Here is a 21,807-nt window from a genome sequence, read left to right as displayed (position 1 = left end):
GAAACTTTCAGACAAATAGGCATTCTAAAGACAACCCAAAAAAATATAATCCTGAAGAATTTTTATTTTTTTTAAGTTACAGTTTGTGTATTCCTTTCATTCCATAAAAAATAGAACACATAATGACAAAAGAACCTACTGTTTCCATTGGTCCAGGGCTGTTTAGAATCTACAGTATGCGTGTCAAAATAAGAGTCCTCTTTATAGGACAATGATGCACACCCCCTCCCAAAGCCCTCCCCCCCCTCCCGAAATCCCCTTATAGATACTGTCCCTCTACTGTCCAGGCAGAACGATGTGAGTGGTGTTGGGTATTGCAAGTAGTATGAGTGTAAAGTGTGGGCCAAGCACGTATGAGTCAACACACTGTCAGTGTTTCAGCCGTAATTAATGCAGCAGTGGCTGAACATGCAGATGTTTCCTCTAAGCCTTGGTGCGCTCTTTAAACCGTGGTCGGGAGGCAGCTTCATACTTCTGTTTCATTCCCCCCCTTCAGTGGTAACAGATCCTGTACAATCTGGCAGGTGCAGGCTAAATCATAAGCAGTCCGTTTAGTGTACTCATCAGGGGTTGGAGGATGGGGTAGCCGGTGGATCGTTGACACCTGCCTGGTTGTTTTTTTTGCAGGGGGTAAAGGATTGTGTGGATTCGTCCGATAACAGGTCCAATGTAAATGCAGCTCTCAGACATTTAACTATGAAGCTACGCATCACTCAGGTAGTGTGGGGTCTAGGACTTGCAGCAGACCTGAATCATAACATAACGTTATTTCCTAGTTATATAACAATATAAATCACAACAAGTACCACATTTTTGTTTTTTTCCGATTCTCACAAAATAAAATGGTGTTTGGCTGTTAAAAAAAAAAAAAAAAAGGCAACATTTTCACTCGAGTTCCTCTCCTTGTCACATGCCTCTTCTCCAGTCGACAGGACAACCAAGCCAACTTAGCCCCTACTGCAGCAAAAAGAGAGGAGGAAAAGGAAAGCAGATACAAAGTAGTCTAGATGGAACAAATGTGTATTTAGTTTAAGGCACAGCCCATGGGCCAAGGAACAGTTTCCTTATTTAAAAAAACAAAACAATTTGGCTTTGCCCCTCTCTCGACTGAGCTAGCTCTCAGGTAAGCAACACATTGATGGATCTTTCCTGTGTGTGTGTTTGTGTGTGTGTGTGGGGGGGTATATGTGTGTGTGTGTGTGTGTGTGTGTTTTACACTGCAGAAACATGTGTAATAAACATTCACTCAACAAGAGTTACAATGCAGCCACACCATCACCAAAAGGGATGATACGAATTGATCATTTACAACAAACAGCATCATGGAAATGACAATGATGATAATAATGATAATAATAATAACAATAATAATACCTATATAGTATTTACAGCACAATAAATATATGTTTGTAAACAGCAATAAAACCATAACATTGTATTACAGGTAAGAGCATCGGGTGAGCATGAAAAAAAAAAAAACACAAAACTGAACGCAAAAGAATTGGCACAAAATGAATGAAAAAATTAAAACCAAAAGATTAAATAAATATTTTTCGTAAAGACACTTAAAGCACTATTAAAAATAAAGACTTTTATATGATTTACATGTTTGGATGTCTCTGTATGTACATAGAGCGACAATATTTTTGTATAGCTATGAATGATGTGAAGGTACTGTACCATCCTAACATCAAAATGAAAGTTAAAACATCACAGAGATGAAAACAAAAGGAAAGGACTGGTGGCATGGAGTTGTTGAGAAAAGTCTAAAAGTTTACGCGTTGAACAAGGTAAACAAAACGTGTCTAAGTGGTAACATACAGTATCAGTGCATTAAAGTATCTATGTCCCAGGATAAGCGTTCTACTAAGCAACAAAGCTGATTGTCTTGATTTGATGTCAAAAACAAAGACGGCTGTCGAATGCTTATGGTATGAATGGCAAAACCAACCGTAATGACCACGATAACCGTAATATGAACCAAGACCGTATTGATTTCTCTAGCATAACTGGAACTGTGGTGTGACTCTGTTTCAGGGAAAGAATTGAGGCAGGTTCAGTAGAGAGGGTGAACAGTATTCACAGAAAGGGGGGCCAAAACCTTCTTCGAATCATTGAATAATCGCAAAAGCTTTCATAGCGTTTGTATAAAAAATTCCTTAAAGTCTTTTGAACACAATTATCTGCTTTGTGCACCGCACGCACTACTCAAACCTTTTGCCACAAGGTGCATCTCATATCAACTACGAAGCATTGCATGGTGTCAGGGTGTCTAGGAGAGGAACTGCAGGCAATGAGAATGAAACGTAAAGGCTTTAAACATCAGAACGAATCTGCGTGAAGAAAATATAGCATGACGCAACACGTTGTAGACTGGTCATCTGTGAAAACCCCCTTTAGGTATAAAAAGAACAAAAAACAGAAGGGCGGCTTGCACTCATTCAAACAGGCCAATGCCAGCGAACGGTGATGGGAATATCAATATAAATGCTATTGAATATCGTCAGGAGCCAGTGCAACACTCCTTAATGCACTCCCGATACAATTCAGCCCCGAAAAACATTGAAAAATCACTGTAATCTGGGATGTCGTTCTTTTCTAGCGTAGCGTCTCTGTGTCTCCGTCTGCCTGGCGTCGCTCCTCGACCTCTCGTTGTTGCTCACAGAGGAGAACGCGAGGGGGGAAGCTAGAAAACAAATCTCTGCTTGACATACAGTACCGTATGAAGACAAAGAACGAGGTCTCGGACACTTATTTTTTTCAGTCAGGTTTTCAAGGAAGACTTCCACATCATCAAGAACATACCCTCCAAAAAACAAATCCCAGCATGCTTTGCTACCCCCCAGTGCACTACAGCTTTTCATCCTGGTTTGTCCCCAATCGGATGTTTCTTTTGGCCTCCAAACGGTGTCTCCTAATGTCGCTGAGGGGAAGAAATGGCATCACCATGACACAGACACTCCTTGAGCGCCAGACGGCAGACATCCATGAAACAATGAGGGGCACTTGATAAAACATGAGCACGGCTAACGTCCAGGCAAGGCTAACCGGGAGAGGACGGGGGAGGAGTGTCATGGGGCCACGTGCACAGCACCGCGTGGGAAACTAAATGGCTCGTCCCCATCGTACATTGAGGTGTAACAATGATATGGCCGCACACACACACAAACAGTCGCACCCACACACATACACACACACACACACACGCAGCGCCATACTACAGTACATACGCGGAAAGGAAAGGAGATTTCCTGAGTGCAAAATAACTTGTTTTAAAAAGTACCGATGGGGCAAAGTAAGTGGGAGCAGTTTAGTTTGGGATGAGGATGGGCAAACAGGCCGAGAGGGAGCAGCACACATTTAGAAAAAATGCAAACATAGATTTAGAAAAAAATTATAATAATAAAAATAAAGGAAAAAACAAAATAAAAACAGGGAAAATAACCCCTCCCCCACCCCTTAAAAAACCTATAAATAATCATCTGTCATTACTAAGAGAAATGGTTCATTCAGCTGCTTTCCATGCGCTGCTATGTATGTGCAGACTTCTCCTCCTCTTCCTCCACCTTCTCTTCCTCCTCCTGATCTGCTACCTCCTCCACCACCACGCCGGTTGGCGAGCAGGGCGTGGGCGTCGCCCCTTCCTCCCCCTCCCCCCCTGTCCCCCTCCTCCTCCTCCCCCACCTCCCCCACCGGTTCGTCCAGGGGGATCTCCGTCGATTCCGAGTCCTGCGTACAGAGTGTTTTAGAGTCGCTACAGCTGTTCTCCTCCTCGTCTTCCTCGTCTTCCTCCTCCTCCTCCTCCTCCTCCTCCTCCTCCTCCTCCTCCGGCTGGCTGCCACTGTCCTTCTCCGTGTCCGACTCCCCGTCCTCCTCCAGGGTGAGCTCGAACTGGAACTTGTCCCCCCCAGGGGGCCGGCTGCCGTCGTCGGGGTCGTCGGGGGCGGGGGAGGGGCTCTGGGGGATGGTGCTCTGGTACCACTCGCGGTTGTCCTCCAGCGTGTCCAGGATGTCCTGGGCGTCCGGGTGCACCAGGTCGGCCCACGTCTCCCACAGCGGGTGGACGATGTAGTCGATGAAGCCCACCTGCGGACGTGGGGGACGGGGGCTTAGACAGACCGAGGAGTGGGTGTGTTTGTGTGTCCAAATAACAATAACCTAACCCTAACAATGTTCATTGGTTATGTTAATGTATATATAATTGTGTGCGTATGTGTGTGTGTTTGTGTTGGTGTGTGTGAGTGAGTGAGTGAGCGACTGTGTCTGTATGTGTCTGTGTTTGTGTGACCTGTGCGTGTGCTTGCGTGCGCGCGTGTGTACCTGGCTCTTCTGCACCGAGGCGTTGTGCTTGTCACACATGGGGCTGATCTCCATGCCCCGCTCCCTCTCCCGGTCCCCCTGGCTGAAGAACTCCTCCATGATGCGGTCCGTCCACTGGCGGTACAGCTGCAGGGGCTTGGTGGGGTTGCTCAGGTCCGCACAGTGCACCATGTTCTGGAGTACCTGGACGCACCGACACCAGCGACAAACTCAGTGGCCGCTATGCCCTTTACAACCGCCAGTGAAACGACTGACAGTGACTTTAGCGGATAGCATTCATCTATCTACGATATGTTCCTGCATTAGTAGGAGGGAGAAGGTGGCATTGCATGAGCATACAAAGTAGGGATGTTAATGATTCATTCGTAATCAATTAATCGCTGTTAAGAATTTGAAACAATAGAAAATGTATTCACCGACAATGTAGGTTTTATTTGCCACTTCTTAAAAATGGGTTTGGTTTGGTCTGTCTTGTTCGCCTAGAAATAGACAGGCTGACAAGAGCAGCCGTCTCCAGCGAGTGCCGCTTTGTTTTACTATTCGGTTTGTTTAAATGATTTGTGCTTCATGAGTTAATTTTTCAAATAACTAATGCCGATAACAATAGTATAGATAAAACAAGAGAGGAAAAATACATGCATTTTGTGTCTCAGTAATTATTAATGATTCATTGATTATTGATTGTTAACGTGTTCAACGATCAGTTAAGGAGAATGCATGACGCAAGTTGTTAAGAGTGTTGAGGCCGGACCTGTATTCTGTCCGAGTAGTTGTCGAGGAGCAGGACACCGGAGCTCGTCACTTTCTTGGTTTCCACCATGGTCTTCAGGTCGGCCAGTAGGTTCATGTGCTTGGACATGTCTGTTGCGAGGACCTGGACAACACAGATCATGCATAAATTAACACTTAAATCAATGTACAGTCAACATCAAACGATATTAAGGACTAGTTAATCACCTTGTCAGTAATTGGTAAAACTTTCCATTTGTTTAAATGCAATACAAGAATACTCAAAAGGTGGCAGCAAAACCGTTGACCAAATCACTAGCATATCTAGAATTCAACATATGAGCATAGCTGGTAATCACCAAACAATTAGTCACATAGCACTCATAAGTAGGGATCGACCGATATATCGGTCGGCCGATATTATCGGCCGATATTCGCGTTTTTTACGTGTATCGGTATCGGCCGATATGCGGCCGATTTTCGCCGATATTTTTTTCGCCAATTTTTTTTTTTATTTTTTTTTTTTACTTGTTCTACCTCACCTGTTTTTACTATTTGTTAAATATAGTATCGGCTCGAAATATCGGTATCGGCGTATCGGCGTATCGGCTAAGGCTGATGAAAAAATATCGGTATCGTATCGGCCCTAAAAAATCTGTATCGGTCGATCCCTACTCATAAGCATACCTAGAATTCAACCATGACAATATCTAGAAACCGCCAAACCATTAGCATAGCTATAAAAAACAGTAATCAAACCACTGGCATGGTTTGAATTTACCAAACCGTTAGCGTCGCTAGAATTTCCCAAATCATTAGCATTGCCAGAATTCACCATGAACAGTAATCATATCTAGAATTCAAAGATTATGAGCATAGCTGAAATGCAACAATTGATTAGCATAGCTAGAATTCACCATAGAACACATCAAATTATTAGCATAGCTAGAATTCCCAATTTATCAAAACGTTAGACTAACTCAATTTCTCCAAATCATTAGCATAGCTATAAGAAACAGTAACCAAACCACTAGCATCGCTAGAATTGACCAAACTGTTAGAATTGCTAGAATTCACCAAACCCTTAGCATTGCTAGAATTCTACAAACCCTTAGCATAGCTAGAATTCCCCAAACCCTTGGCATCCAAAGAATTCACCTAGCCCGTAGCCTGGCAAGAATTCTCCAAACCCTTAGCATTGCTAGAATTCACCCAGGTATTAGCATCCCAAGAATTCACCCAACCCTTTGCATTGCTAGAATTCACCAAACCATTAGCATTAGCATCTCAAGAATTCACCAAACCCTTGGCATTGCTAGAATTCACAAAATCATTAGCATCTCAGGAATTCACCAAACACTTGGCATTGCTAGAATTCACAAAATCATTAGCATCTCAGGAATTCACCAAAACCCTTGGCATTGCTAGAATTCACAAAATCATTAGCATCTCAAGAATTCACCAAACCCTTTGCATTGCTAGAAGTCACCAAACCATTAGCATTAGCATCTCAAGAATTCACCTAACCATTAGCCTAGCTAAACCGTCAGTGGATGCGGTCTGAACTTACAATGTCGATGACCATCTTGCGCAGTGATTGTCGTTGTTTTTTGGTCAGGTTCTGAAAGATGTCACAGTTCTCCTCCTGCAGGAGCTTGAAGCCAACGGCCAGGTGGTGGTTCTCCAGCACCGACGAGTCATTGTACATCAGCGCCAGCTCAGAGTCTGGGGACACGACAGCACACACGTTACAGACAGGGAGCATTCAAAAGGTACAATCTGCTGAAAACAGAGGATGTGGTAAGATGTTATTTTTTAACCTCATGATCCCACTTTTTTTCATTTATCTTTCAGAAAATAGTTGGTTTGTACACGACACACGGTCAAATTAAAAAAATGTACCGCATTGATGTATTAGCTGCAACGTGAACACAGTTTTGCATCTTTGAACATTTCAATGTTCGTGTAATTAGGCGGGTGGTGGTGATGTAACGACCCCAAATAAAAGTGATGACTTCTAAGGTTATTTTGGCTCAAATCCCTATAATGTACTCAGTGATACCCCTTTTCCAACAACGTGGTTTCAGTGCAGTTCTTGACTTTTCCACATAAATAATCCTGGCTCCGGGCCAGAAAATCAGGTTCCAACTCAGAACCAACTCTATGCTGGTCCAGAAACAAGAACCAGTGATGTCTAGCACTGGGTTAGCGTGATTATTTTAACACGTTAATTTTCGCCGTTACTTTTAACGTCCTGACGCGATGCTAGGCAACGTGGTCGTATGCGCTGACGCATTGATGTGGCTCTACTCTAGCCCTAGAGTCTGTGGAAAATCAAGCTGGTTCTTAAGGACTTGGCGCGCGGAACCAACAGTGAACCAGCACAAGCAGCAGCCCAGCACCAGCACCGGGTTTGCGTTGGGGGGATGGGGGTACAAGAGGAGCAGTTGGAAAATAATGTGGTCACATTTGGTTTGTTATGTTCCCATCGATGGAGAGGTTTCCCTTCTCTGGGTCACTTGAAGGTCTACCCAGCTGTATTTAGATTTTCCATTAGGATGCATTAGTCCTGCCCAGGAGAAAGAGGATCCCACTCTGAGGTTGTCTGGAGCTGCCTAACAGGGGTGACTCACGCTGCCTCACTCAGGGAATCCCTCTCCCCTCTGGTGTTAGGGTGACATCGTATTCGATTCTTCCCCCTTGCCATTCCAATTCACGTTGGGTAAGGCTGTTTTCTTATCCAATCATATGTGCAATAGAAAGGAAGAACGTATGAGATGGGTGTCCCAGCAAGGTACAAAACAGTGTTCTGCACATCCGCCTTCTAGTTTTAAACTCATTTCAAATAATTAAATTGCGTCTGATGGGGCAACTTGCTCATGTTTGATATGTAGATGCATTTACTGTTGAACCTAATGATTGAACGATATTTAACTCATTTTAAGGCCTCCCATCTTTAAGGCCTGCCAAGTGGTACCTAAAATACACCATTCATTGCCTCCATGAACTCCACTGGCTTTAAAACACAAATCAGATTCCCCTCATTTAAACAATGAAAGAATCTGTCTTTGTGTGGTGTGTATGTCTGTGTGTTTCTGCCTCTGTGTGGTTCTGTATTTGTGTGTTCGTATGTATGTGTCTGCCTGTGTCTGCCTGTGTGCTTATGTGTGTGTATGTCTGTGTGCATGTGTATGTGTGTCTGCATGTGTGTGTATGTGTCTGTGTGTGTCTGCCTGTGTGCATATGTGTGTGTGTGTATGTCTGTGCGTGGGTGTCTGTGCGCATCTGCATGTGTGTGCACGTGCACAGGGCTGAGACGTGGTGTGACGTGGATGTTAACTCGGGGCCGTATTTAGACTCACTGGTGTTGATGAGGAACTGGTTGGAAACACCAGGATGGTCCACGTCGTGAATCGCACTGGCAAAGATGGCAGCTAGGATCTCCAGGTCTGTGAACACAGCCTGGAACGCACATCACAATCACATCAGATGTGTTGCCCCGGTACATTTGCAAGACACTAGGATTTGGTTGATTGAAAAGAATTACAACTGTACACGGATAATGAGATCAGGGGAAGGCAGAAAGAAGGAGAATGAAATCAATTGATTAAGGAATCCAGTGTGTGCGTGCATGTGTGTGAGTTTGTGCGTGCATGCGTGACTAAGAGCCATCAATTGATCTTTGAGCTAGCATTTCTTTGAAGCTAGTTGAATTTGGGCGTGGTGTGGATTGTGCTGTGTGTGTGTGTGTGTGTGTGTGTGTGTGTGTGTGTGTGTGTGTGTGTGTGTGTGTGTGTGTGTGTGTGTGTGTTGTGTGTCTGTGTGTGTGTGTGTGTGTGTGTGTGTGTGTGTGTGTGTGTGTGTGTGTGTGTGTGTGTGTGTGTGTTTGTGTGTCTGTGTGTGTGTGTGTGTGTGTGTGTGTGTGTGTGTGTGTGTGTGTGTGTGTGTGTGTGTGTGTGTGTGTGTCTCACCTCGAGGGCGGGGGTGGAGAGCAGCACGTGAGTGGACTGAGTGACGTCAGCAGCGTGGATGTTGTTATGGTAGGCCACATCGCCATGGTAATGGTCTTCTAAGGTCATCAGGTACGTTACAAAGGTGTCAAGTGGAATTTTGAATGTTTTTAACAAGTCTCTCTCCTAGGGATTACAAGTAAGAAAAATAACAAGGAGGTTTATAAATGAGCCCGACCGAAAATAGTATAGCAATAGTCAAATATTAAACCATAAAGTTTGTTGTTCAAGATTCAGATTGTCACCTGGAATATCGTGTGCATCATGACCGTTAGTGGCCGGTTCCCGGAGAACTCTGTGATTTTATACACGTTAAGGCCCCATTTATTCACATCTTCCATTTCCTGGTGAATTGATGCAGAAAAAAATAAATGTGAATGACAATTCCTTTTTATGTTTAGACCTTTCTACCACACCAGCTTTTACTTTCCACATTCAAAACCTGTTGAAAACCCTTTTTATCCAAAACACACTCTTGATTAACAGACTGTCCATCGGTAACCTATTCACATTGTTCAACACACAACACATCATACTGTCTACACACAGTCTCAAACCCAACACGCACGTTAGCCAGCTCGTCCTCCGTCTCCGTCTTGACGCCAAAGCGAGGGATGCTGGAGTGGGTGAGGCTGGACGAGTGCTGCAGCTTCTTCACCCCGCTGATCTGGGACATGGGCTTGGTCTTCTTCTCCTTCTCCTTCTGGTTCTGAGGGCAGGGCATCTCCACCTCATGCTGCTTGTCTGTCGGGGAGAGACGGCCAGACCACAGCACACACTTGGTTGAGCGGAGGAGGGCTTTGCTCCCCGTTATGGAGACACAAAATAAATGGTGTTTGATTTATTTTATATTGTTTATTTATTGACACTTTTTTGAGCACCTTAATTCATCAAAACATAGTTTGTGGTTAGCTACTGTCAACCATACATTGGTATTTGTTCTTTTTTTATAAAATATAAATACTTGCACAGGCCCTGTGTCTGCGTGTGAATGGAGTCTGTTGAGAAAATGTGTGTTTGGATTGAGACCCCGGTGTGCCGGCCCCACTCACCCAGGAAGGTACTGGAGATGAACTCAGACACCTGGTTACCAGAACGGCTCATTTCTGAGAGGTGACTGAGCTCCCTGTTCAGCATCCTCTTGAACTGAAAGAGACAAGCAAATAGACACACGCACGCACATACAGGCAAACACACACACGGACACACACACACACGCGCGCGCGCATACGCACACAGACGGACAAAAACACAAAGAGACGAGGGTTATTCATCTGACCAGTTTTGCAGGGATTGGCTGTACGTAAGAGGAACTTTTGCATGCAACAAAGTAGGAATACAGATGAACACACAAAGAGAATTAGAGAGGGCATTGTGTCCTTATGAATGATGTATTCAGGATTTCTTTATTTTTTAATGAATATGGTTCAGTGGCGCAAAGATTTGATTACTTTCATTTACACATGATAAACCCAGTGAAACAAATGATGCAAATTGATGAAATAATTGAAATGAAATGTACAATGGAAACGTAATAGAAGGGCACTGCGTAGAGCACAGGATCAGGGACGCAGCTGTGGGGCTGAGCGTGGCAGCAGAGCCAGAGGGGCCTGGAATAGAGGTAACCACCTGGGTTCGGTGACGCTACGGGACGGCAATGTCAAAATGAAGCCAGTATCATTCAGATAATGATGTACTTTTCAAATATATATAGGCACATATATCATTAAAATGATTAGAGTAAAATGGTACATTGGTATGGGTAGTTACATTACTTTTTATTTGATTGCTCACAAAACAAAGCTGTAGACATTGGATTGGTTTTAATACATTTCCCATGAGTCAACTTTTACTCTCTCTCTCTGTCTCTCTTGAACCCCCCCGCCCTCTTATCCTGGTCTTAATTAGAGTGGCTTGCTCCAAATTTAGCCCCATGCTTAGATTTGATGGCCAAACTGATTGACATGGAGAAAAGATTGCTTGAAATCAGACATTTCCCCAAGTGATTGCGCAGCAAGATAATTGCATATGCGATTGCAAAAAAGAAAAAAGCCCTTAAACAAAGACAATGGACCCTCTGGTTTCCTAACATATTGTGTATGTGAATGGAATGATTCTATAGAACATTATTGATCCCTTAAATTATACAATTATGACAGAGGGCAGAGTGCTTAATGCATAATTGAGTCTAGTGCTTTAAACTGGACATATATTAGCCCAAAATATGCCCTCTTAAAAATAATTAAAACCAATAATATATAGAAACGTGAAGACTCTCGTTGTATTGACAAGCACTATAGTCAGATAAAAAAACAAACATATTTACTTTATTCAAAGAGGTTATATTTGCATTATCCAATCCAAAACTGTATTGAAACAAAAGATTGCATAATTTCACAGAAGCTTAGTAGATACCATCCTTCCTGGTACGTTGAGTCCCACAGACGTCATCCTACCAACATAACATTGGCACCAAAACCACCTAGCAAAACAGCTTATAAAAATGTATTGGACCTGATGTGCATCTGACAGCTGTAAAAATGGATTATCCTTGTCTTGAAAAATTATAGGATATGATTGACATTTAATCGAAAAAAACTAATGGTGGGTGACTTTAACATAGCGTTTCTATATCTTTACTCTTACCTTTATATAGCCCCATGAGACAGAGAGCAGGTAGTTGGCTTCAGGCATTTTGACAAATCGAAAAGAGACCAAAAAGAAAAACCAGTTGAAACGACTGAGAGCTCGCGATGAAAAAGCACACGGAGGTTGGTGGTTCCAGTCGAACCCACTCGCTGTGGGTCTGTTCTGACGAGTCCAACCCAGTCGTCAAGAATCTGCGAATAATGCCTCACATTTCTAAACCGTGGATGTCCAAAAGAAAACCGCTCGTATTCCGGGACGTGCCGAGCGAGCAGTGTTCAGGGAGAAAAGTAGGGCTCCCTGCAGATCCAACCAGAGCGCATCGTGACCAAAACCACCCCCCCCGCCCCCCGCCCCCCAAAAAATCATACACACTGGCACGCTTCTTACACACACACACACACACACATGCACACAAAGCAGAACATGCACTGACACGCGCGCAGCACTCCCATACAGAGACACGCTGCTGAGGAGGTGAATAATTGATGGAGGTGTGGATGCCTGGTTGACGCTAAAGCAACAGGACGGCAAGATTCCTCTGTCAACAGCTTCCAAACCAGGCGGGCGTCCTGACTGGCTGCCTCCCTCCACGTCTGACATAAGCTTCCCATGTGAAGAACATTGCCTGGTTTTTCCCTTTTTCTCTACACTACGTCGCTCAACACTAGCAAATCAGGGCACAGAGTAGGGGGGAGCGGTGAGATCATCGTGGATCCGTATTGGCCGGGAGTGGAAGAGCGTTGAGGTCATCTTCTGTCTGATCGAGGGCAGAGGGTACCGTGGAAACTTAGCACAACTCCTCTGGGATCCTCTGGATCTGGTGTGTGCATAGCACATGCGATTCTTTTTTACCGGTATTACACAAGAGGAAGGGAGATGTATCAGACTCGAGGCAATATCATATTCGAGGTCGTGCTGTTGTACTGAATATCAGCACGACTGGGCCGGTGGCCTTGTACCTACAACTGAATCACAGCCCTGCTGATATTCAGTAGAACAGCACGACCTCGACTGGGATATTGCTTTTATACCCCAGTTCTACAAGCGTCCATTTATTAGTTAACAGCAATAAGCGGTCACAGATTATGATTGGTTTGTTTAATCATTTATTTGGCTCAGCTAACAACAAATAGTTCCACAACTGGAATGGGACCGGCATGTTGCCAAGCAACATAAACATTTTCCTGCACACTAACTTGCTTATTTGTGTAGGTCTACACATTACCGCAGGACAGCTACTTTGTATCTTGTACATTTATCTGTATGTTTCAATCATTGTGCAATGTGTATCGTTAATGTAATAAAACGGCCATTTTAAATACCCCGACAGTGGAGTGATACATGTATATTTCAAAGTCCCAGGGCTGTTATACTCTATAATCAGCACACTCATGCAATGCCACTTGTCCAATGAAATGACCTGGTCGGAACAAACTGTTCATGCTTACGTGTGCATGCTGAACGTGCTTACGTGTGTGCCTGTGAGCGCGTGTGAGTATCTTTGTGTACCAACTGACCTACAGCGGGAGAAGATGCTCAGAGCAGGTGACCTCACTCCTTTGTGAAGCAGCATTCCCACATAACGCTAGATGTTTCCCATCAGGGTGAGTCACGTCGACATCACCGGGGCGAGGATGAGCGATGTGCTCAACAATTAAAACACGCTAAGCAGAGGGGGGGAATCAAAGACGGTACCAGCAGAGACGTCTGATGTTAGCCACCAGCGCACGCCAAGGGTAGGGCATTGGGCGAGTCTCCCGCGGGCCTCTGTGTACAGAGAGGTGTATTGAATGGGGTCTCAAGCTGTCTCTGCTTACTTTACACCTTACCTCTACAGAGGACGCTGCCGCTGGAGGCAATTTGCAGCTAGACGGGAGCAGTGGCTGAAGCAGATGTGACCGCACGCACGGACACACGCACGCACACACACACACACACACATGCTCGCCTACACACACACACACACAAACACACCAGCACCGCGGCACATACACTTTCAGAATTATCCACACTTTCAGAATATCTCCAGCACCACACACAAAACACACACACACACACACGCAGGCACACACACACGCACACACCGACACGTGCAATCACACGCACAGACACAGAGGAGCCATCGATAAATCATGAGAGGTGCAAACACCATCATTTGGTACGGATCAGAAAGAGTCACACTAGGGATAGCTGTGACTTCTATGTTGTTGTTTTTGGTGCGAGGCGTATCCAAAAATATCCATTCCCTGCTGTATATAGCACTCTCCATGCATTCTGTTCCCGTTGCTTCTTCTCACATGCCCACATGTATTGTTGGTGGCAGAGGGCTACTGCTCAGACGGCCGCTCGGCGTGGCTCACATCACTGACACTGTGGTTTGTTCCGCTGCCCGGCCATTGTCATACAGGTAAGGAGGGAGCGACCGCCGCCTTTAAACCAAATCCCTCTGCATTTGTGATGGAGCTCGAAACCGGTGCTTTGTGATGTCACCTTTTGCTGTAGCCCGTACTTTGAGGTTAGACTGCCGGCCATCTTTTATTTTGGGCCTGAGCAGGCACTCTGTACACTTTGAGGGGCGCACACCAACAATGAAACATCAGTGTAGAGTTGAAGTGGCACAAGACCTGCCAAGACCATGACACCTAACCACAGGGCCTTAACACAGCAATGATGATACTATTACTACTACTGTGGGCTAAGAGGAATATATCAATTTATATTTAGTGTGTTTATCCGGTGCCGGATGTATTGTATTGCATTGTATAGTGTATTGTGAGTGTGTATGTGCTACACTCTTTGTGTAGTTATATCAGTGTCTTGTAATCCTGTGTGGGATGGGCCACTTGTGGCGCATTACACGAAAATAAACATCATCAAACATCAAACTACTACTACCCCCTATAATAATGTTAGTTATAATATTAGAATAAGAACTTAAAGGTATGACAGCTCTTTGGATCGATATTGGTGTTGGGTAAATTCTGGGGACTGACTTAATAATACATAAGGAATAAAGGGTGAATTGAGCTCAACAGGAGGCCTGTGGACACAGCTACCAGAGGAGGCCCAGCTAAGGCGGCTACGTAGCAATATTGTGTTTTCGAGGGGCCATTGTATGCACACGTACACATATGCGCATGTGCGCATGGCGTGTGTGTTGTTGGAGTGAGAAGGCAGGTTTTTTTTTTTTTCTCTTGCTAGGCCCGTGGTTGTTGCCATGACAACCGGAGACAGCCGCGCTCTGTGAGCAACGGTGAGACACCGCATATTTACACCCTTGCGTTCTCGAGACCTTTTTCTTCAAAAAAACACCCGGTCAAAATACAAAAAGGAAATATGAAATGTGACGCGGACATCTTTGAGATGAGGTTGTGTGCGTGGCGCGCGTGTTCCTTTGTCCTGGCTTGTCTTACCCACAGCGTATCATCTTCTCCCCCCCCCCCACCCCCCCCGCTCCTCCCCCTATTGTGACATCACGGTGTGTGACATCACCAGAGCCCAGAGCTGATCGGCATGCAGAGCACCATGGCAGGGCCCCACCAACCACCCACCACCACCACCTCCTCCTCTCAGTAAAAAGGGGACTGGGCATGCTCACTGCATAGCTCTGTGCCTGCATGACAATGCTTCTGCTCTGCCTTACGCACAAAGAGAAAACAACACATGCACCTTGATGCGTGCCCCCTTGGCTGACTGTAGAAACAGTACACGTTACAACAGCCAGACACCACACCTCATGACCGGGACACGTTCACATCATGCCACCAGGGCATTGCATCTTAGCATTGAATGCTAGCGAGCAGGGAGGGGAATAAACCTGTGGGGGGGAATCTAGAGCCTAACAGTTTTGGATGGTAAAGAAATAACATTAACGCTAGGAGGGGTGGTTAAATAATAATCGAATCGATTCTCTATCATGTCATTCAGCGTTTGATAATTATCAGTGTGTCATAATGTTATCAATATATATCAACCAATGGATATTCCTGGGATTTTGTACACTGTCTATATACATGAATAAAATTTATTCATGTATTTCATACATGATCATGTATTTAATACATGATCCAGTTAAGGTTTGAATGATTAATTTCAACAGCTTTATTTGTAGGATGAGAAGTCTTCATAACAGCTTTTAACTTCATCCCTCTAGCAAAAAAGGTTGTCAGGGGACTTATTACGAAAATGTAATGACTAGAATTTCTCAGAAATGAAAATGGAGGTGCAAGCACAGTGTTGGTACCTCCACCATCACCACAACAAATGCGCCAAATTGCATTCTGGGAATCAGCAAAGAAATTACACAACACCCAGACGGCTGAGGAGGAGAAACCTTTCATTATGATCACAAAGTGGATGAACACACTGTTGCTTCATTTACCTTGCTATATTCTAAAAGCAGACCCAAACAGTGCTCGCTCAAAGGCAAAGTAATGTTGTATTAGGTGTACTGAACTAACATGATTTTGACCTACTTCAGTGACATAGCGCTGGGTATATGTTAGTGTGTATGTTAGTGTTACTGTGTTCACTAGGGAGGCGTGCATGCATATTAGTGAAACAGGGGTTATGAGGTGGTGTAGTGAATTATCATTCCCGACCATGTCTACTTCCCTTTTCGTAGTGTCGTAAGTGGTAACACAGTGCTCTAAATCCTGAAGGATTATAACAGGTGTGAAGGAGACAGTTCTTCTCACCTTGTTGGAGGCCATCTCGCTGACCGAGTGCCTGGTCTGCAGGGTCTCTAGCTGGTCCAGACACCAGTCCAGCTCCTCCAGGGTCTCGGTGGCCAGCTTCTGGTAGGCCTCCTCTGCAGGACCGAGACAGGAGGGCAGAGGATCAGTAAGGGCCCTCTTCAGAGGGCTAGCGGACTCTCCGGGCCTGCCCGGGTCTCCCACCCCACAGACAGCTACGCTGGGATACCCCGAGTGAACACATGGGAGACTCTTCATGCTGGAGAGCCTGGGCCAGGAGTTTTTAATGCTAGCCCCGTGGTCTAGGGTGGGCTCCTCAAGGCAAGGCCTGTCCCTGGAAAAAATCTAGTGTCCAAAGGGGCTGAATTTCTCCTTCCACTGCTCCCAAAAAACAAAGTACCACAAGAACAGTCTCGATTTAAATTCTGTTGCAGGACAGTTTATTAGGGAACTCTCAACCGAATCTCATCGTGTCCGAAGGCCGTAGAGGAGTGGGTTAGCAAGGTGAGGAGAAGTTCAGCAGAGCTTCCGAGGTAAAAGAAGTACAAAAAAAACAAAAATAAGAAGAAGAAGGTAGCAGCGAGACGGGGGAAATCCACCTAGGCAGATCAAACTCATGATCTCCCATGCACGACAGACCCCATTTAAACAGCATCTAGAGGTCCGGGGTTCTCAAGTGGAGTCTGCAGTCGGCGAGAGGAGAGTTAATCCATTCATGAAGCAGGATGAAGAGCAATCTGCTTAGCAGGCCCATGTCTGCTGTGGAGAGGGATGGACGTCTGAAGGAGAACACGAACGCGTGCACCAGAGAGCGAGAGGGAAAGAGAGAGCAAGAGAGAGAGAGAGAGAGAGAGAGAGAGAGAGAGAGAGAGAGAGAGAGAGAGAGAGGGAGAGAGAGAGAGCCGTCCTGGAAGAAAGCTCAGCGGCGATCAGAGTTCACATCCCAGTGATGTCCACAACCGTAGAAAGACAGGATCGGACATAGCGCGCCGACCAGCTCACCAGAAGGGCTGCTCAAACACACCGTAGCCACACAGACACAAACGCACAGGCGCCCATAGACATGCACACGCTCACACACATCCATCAGGAGCAGAGCTAACCATAACAAAACCACATTGCATGAGTCCTTAGCCGGTCTGCCAATGAAAAATGTCCATGCTATCCAGAAAGGAAAGGTTTAAAATCCATTGCTTGTGTGTGTGTGTTGTGTGTTGTGTGTGTGTGTGTGTGTGTTGTGCTGGAGCGTGTGGTCCAATAGATGCTGTGTGTATAGGGGGAGGGCTGCTGTTGCATCGGCGTCCCTGGTAGCCAAACGTGCGGCTCTCCCTGAGCTGTTTCTAAAGCCAGAGAGGACTGCACTGTGGATGGGGAAGGGCCGGTGGTAAAACATGGGCCAGAGTTGATAGAGGAATGGAGCTGGAAAAGGGAGTTCCCTGTCTTGTATGTACCTTAATGAGTTGAAATCTGTATTCATATCGTTTGATTTACAATACACATTTAAGGGAAATATTAGCTAGAGCAGGGGATACGAAATGAACGTAAAAATGCACCGGGATTTAAGGACCTACGTTTGTATTTGAGGGTTTGCAAGAGTGAAACTGACTTAAACACTACATCACACACTTATGTTATCAGCAATTGCATCCAACACAATCTTTCATTTTTTCAGCTTTCACAAACAGAAAATGTCACCTTGTCACGAGCCAATTAATATTGATGCCTGCACTTATTTAGAAGAGCCAGCGCTGCTCATGCCATTTGATATGGGAATGGGAGCACCTTGAAATGCTGTTCCACATGCACAGGCAAGAGCTTCATGTGAACAGGGGTAAACGTAATCCATCTCCCATTGTGGCTAGAGTTTAGATGTTCATCATGTGTGAGATTTTGCTTGTATAATCATACATATTCTTTTTACAAATATCACTATTATTGATTTTGGATGTTGAAAGAAATAAAATGTACTACCGTACAACAACTGCACTAAACAAAATACAGGCTCAGCCGAGCTATTAAAGTTAAGGGATGCATTGTAATTATATGTGTTGGGTGCATGTTGTCTTTTGCATCGAAATGTTCTGGGTCTCCATGCCACCGAAAAATCCCCAAAAAGCAGCCTCTTCCTCCAAAGTCCTGCTATGACACACCTCCTTCCTCTCCCTCTCTTATTTCCTCCCCTTTTCTAACTATCCCTTTCTCCCCTGTGTCTCTCTCTCTCCCTCTCTGTCCCCCCCCCCCCCAATCCCTCCCTGCTCTCGCCCTGTTTCCCTCTCCCCCTGATGTGGTGTCAGTGGCTGGGGTGCTACTCTCTCTGACAGCGACTGCACTGACGTCAATGACATTCTTCTCATGCTTAGTGCGACATCAGACACCGGCGCTCCGAGAGGCCACTCTGCCGCACAGATGCAAGGCTGCAGGCAAACTCTGTACCGGAACCGCTCCACAGCGGTGGAGCGGAGGGGCGGATGGGGGACACATGCAGGCAGAGAGAAAGGAAAAGGAGGAGCGAGAGAACAGGAAGGGGTGGAGAAGAGAGGAGAGAGAGTGAGACGTCGAGGAGGGGTGAGAGTGGGGGAGAGGAGACGAAGAAGGGGTAATAATATAAAAGGATGCATTTCTAGGTATACCAGGAAATTCAGGAAATAAGCCAACTGCATGCATTACGGTATGCATTACGGTTACTAGGTCATACTGTAGAGTGCATAGTATAGTGTAAGTAGTATAAGTATACTACAACATGTTCATTTCTCAATAAAAAATCGAATCATAAAGGAAACTATTATTATTACATTATTGTTGTTAGGTATGGGTAATTATTGAAAATAATTACTCAGTACTCTCTTTGAAAATCTTTATCTTCCTCCAACTATAGCAAAATAATAGTTCGCTTTATTCCAAATTATTATTTCAGACATTTTGTAGGGCAGGAGCCGCATGGGTGGCTAATTAAGAGAGCGTGTCTCATTAACTCGACACAGCACATCCCTTCCTCGGCAATAGGTCAAGGGTCAGTGGCTCGCGCTATTTTTAGACCGCTCTAAAAATAAATTCCATTATCTGATCAATATTCCAATGACCAGTAAATACACTGACAGGCCAGATTGGGGGAGGAGGAGGAGGAGGAGAAGGAGGAAGAGGAGGAGGAGGAGGAGGAGCCAACAGGGGAAGACTGGGTAAAAGAAGGGAAGCGTAGCAGCGTAAACGTGAGGCCTACTATACTCCAAGTCAATGAAGGAGCATAGTAGTCTGATTATATAGTAGGCTCTCTTCTGTCTAATTCAAAGTAACTAATTAAATCCCTTTGGCCATTTTACATTTTATTGTGTCTCAGTGGAGGGGGACACAGTGCCCAGCTATGCAGGTCTCTCTCTCTATGTTAGGAAAATATATTCAACCCAGGGTCCTGAACAAAACTCACTCCCCCCTCCTCCACCATTATTGCTCTGCAATATGAAATATGATCGCTAAACATTGCATGGTTTTGTCAATATCCCCATATAACAGCATGTGTAATGCTATGGGCTGCAAATCTGAAGATGGGACATTTGTGAGGCTTTTATAGAGAGAAAATAAAATATGTGATAATGTATTAATGGCTTAGCATGAGTTGTGTGTGTGTGTGTGTGTGTGTGTGTGTGTGTTGTGTGTTGTGTGTGTGTGTCTGCGTTGAATGAATGTATCCTAAAACTGCGGAGGCATTAGGTATGTTTGACTTTCCGCTCACAATTAACAACTAAGCAGATCAAAACTATAGTTGAAGGTAAGTCTATTCATGTCACAAGAGATTCCTCAGAAAGTGAGTCAATGCTGGGAAAACCCCCCCCCCCACAACCCATCAAAGAGAAAAGGGGAGGGAAACATTTCATCGAGGCGGTACATCGTCACTGACTGTGACTATAAATGTCAAATTTCTGCTTTCAAGAGTTTACAAGGGTTGAAAAGTGTGCTAGGTATGGGAGAGGTGAGTGTGCATGTCTGCTGAAAGAGATCACAGAACGCGCGTACATACCTCTATAATGATCTGTTACTGATTGAGTCTAGCTTTGGGATCTTGGGGGTGGACAAGACTACTAGCAGGGTGTGTCCATACTCGACAGTACGCACTCGAAAATAAAAATCTAAAACACACTAAACCGTAACCAGAGTTTCTCCAGCAAATCTCACCCCTTTCAAATGTGCAAGCAATATTTTTTATTCCATTCACGTTTCATATTACTTTTCATGTTCTCTGGCTCCCCCAATAGGACGCGAGGGTCCGTCCATCAACAACAACAGTATCAGTATCATCGTTTACAAACAGCCCCGTCAAACATTGCATCCATTCATTTTATCTCAATCACACCAGAAAGAAAGAAACGCGACAAGCAAGCTAGTCTTAAACATATACTGTACATGAGCGCTCATTTCATGCTGAATCCCACAGACGATGCATACACAATATGATAGACTCAAGCTAGACACATACCTGTAAAGGAGGTCTTTGTGAAAGGAGGTGGGTTACACATGGGTGATCTCCTGGAATGGAGGGAAAAGACAAAAACCACTCACTGATGTTCCCTGAAAATCATTTCTTTCAGCCTATTCATCCAAACGCTCTACATTGGTGTCAACTGTAAATATGCAGTATTCCCCTGGGTCTCTACTCTTATATCGCTGTTCACAAAGTGCTGTCTGGGTGGAGGGGGGCTCCTTTATAGAACAGGCCCAGGTTGTTGTTGTAGTACCCCCTTAATAACAACAGAGGGCGCACAAAGCTTGACAATGAAGGAAGAGCCGTTACAGTAGAAACTGCTTCTGCATGTGAATGAAGGCTGAGGGAATAGGAAGGTGGCAGGGGGGGGGGGGGTTTGCTGAATGCTGAAAACACATTAGCTTAATCTTCTAGTTTGCTATGTTCAGTACGGACAGTACATAATAAGATATACTCACATTTGATCATAACATGTGTACAGATGAGTATCTTGTTATGTAATGAGTAATGAATCCTTCATCATTAAAGAAAATACAACTTACTTATTTGACGCTCTGTCTTGCTGTATGTTGGTGAGGGCGCCAAAGTTGTTTCGTACGGTTCTTAAACTGGCCAGAACCTGAAGGATAAAAGGCAGACGTTAGACAAGGCGATTCTTGTTTCAAAAGTCCACACACGCGCATTTGTAGAGAGTGACATCAAAACTGAGCCATAAGAAAGTAGAGAGAAATGCTCACCTGTGCAAACGGCGTTACAATCATATCGTCCCCATGACTGAAAAATACAGAGACAGAGAGCGAGAGAGAGATAGAGATAGAGATAGAGATAGAGATAGAGATAGAGAGAGAGAGAGAGAGAGAGAGAGAGAGAGAGAGAGAGAGAGAGAAAGAGAGAGAGAGAGACACACAGACAGACAGAGAGATAGAGAGAG

General features: G+C 44.8%; 1 protein-coding gene across 1 annotated transcript in view; it reads right to left on the bottom strand.

The window, feature by feature from the left end:
- Positions 1-261: 261 nt before the first annotated feature.
- Positions 262-21,807, bottom strand: part of pde4d (phosphodiesterase 4D, cAMP-specific) — a 147,471-nt gene continuing 125,925 nt past the window's right edge. The window contains 14 exon segments of the mRNA XM_056592928.1: positions 262-3,659; positions 3,661-4,086; positions 4,321-4,503; positions 5,072-5,194; positions 6,620-6,774; positions 8,412-8,511; positions 9,021-9,185; positions 9,305-9,403; positions 9,628-9,803; positions 10,112-10,205; positions 16,406-16,518; positions 20,871-20,920; positions 21,419-21,495; positions 21,614-21,650. Of these exon segments, the coding sequence (XP_056448903.1) occupies positions 3,531-3,659; positions 3,661-4,086; positions 4,321-4,503; positions 5,072-5,194; positions 6,620-6,774; positions 8,412-8,511; positions 9,021-9,185; positions 9,305-9,403; positions 9,628-9,803; positions 10,112-10,205; positions 16,406-16,518; positions 20,871-20,920; positions 21,419-21,495; positions 21,614-21,650 (1,927 nt within the window). The 3' untranslated portion in view covers positions 262-3,530.

This window comes from Gadus chalcogrammus, chromosome 6 (assembly GCF_026213295.1).
Source record: "Gadus chalcogrammus isolate NIFS_2021 chromosome 6, NIFS_Gcha_1.0, whole genome shotgun sequence".
NCBI lineage: Eukaryota > Metazoa > Chordata > Actinopteri > Gadiformes > Gadidae > Gadus > Gadus chalcogrammus.
This window is presented reverse-complemented; position numbering and strand designations above follow the sequence as displayed.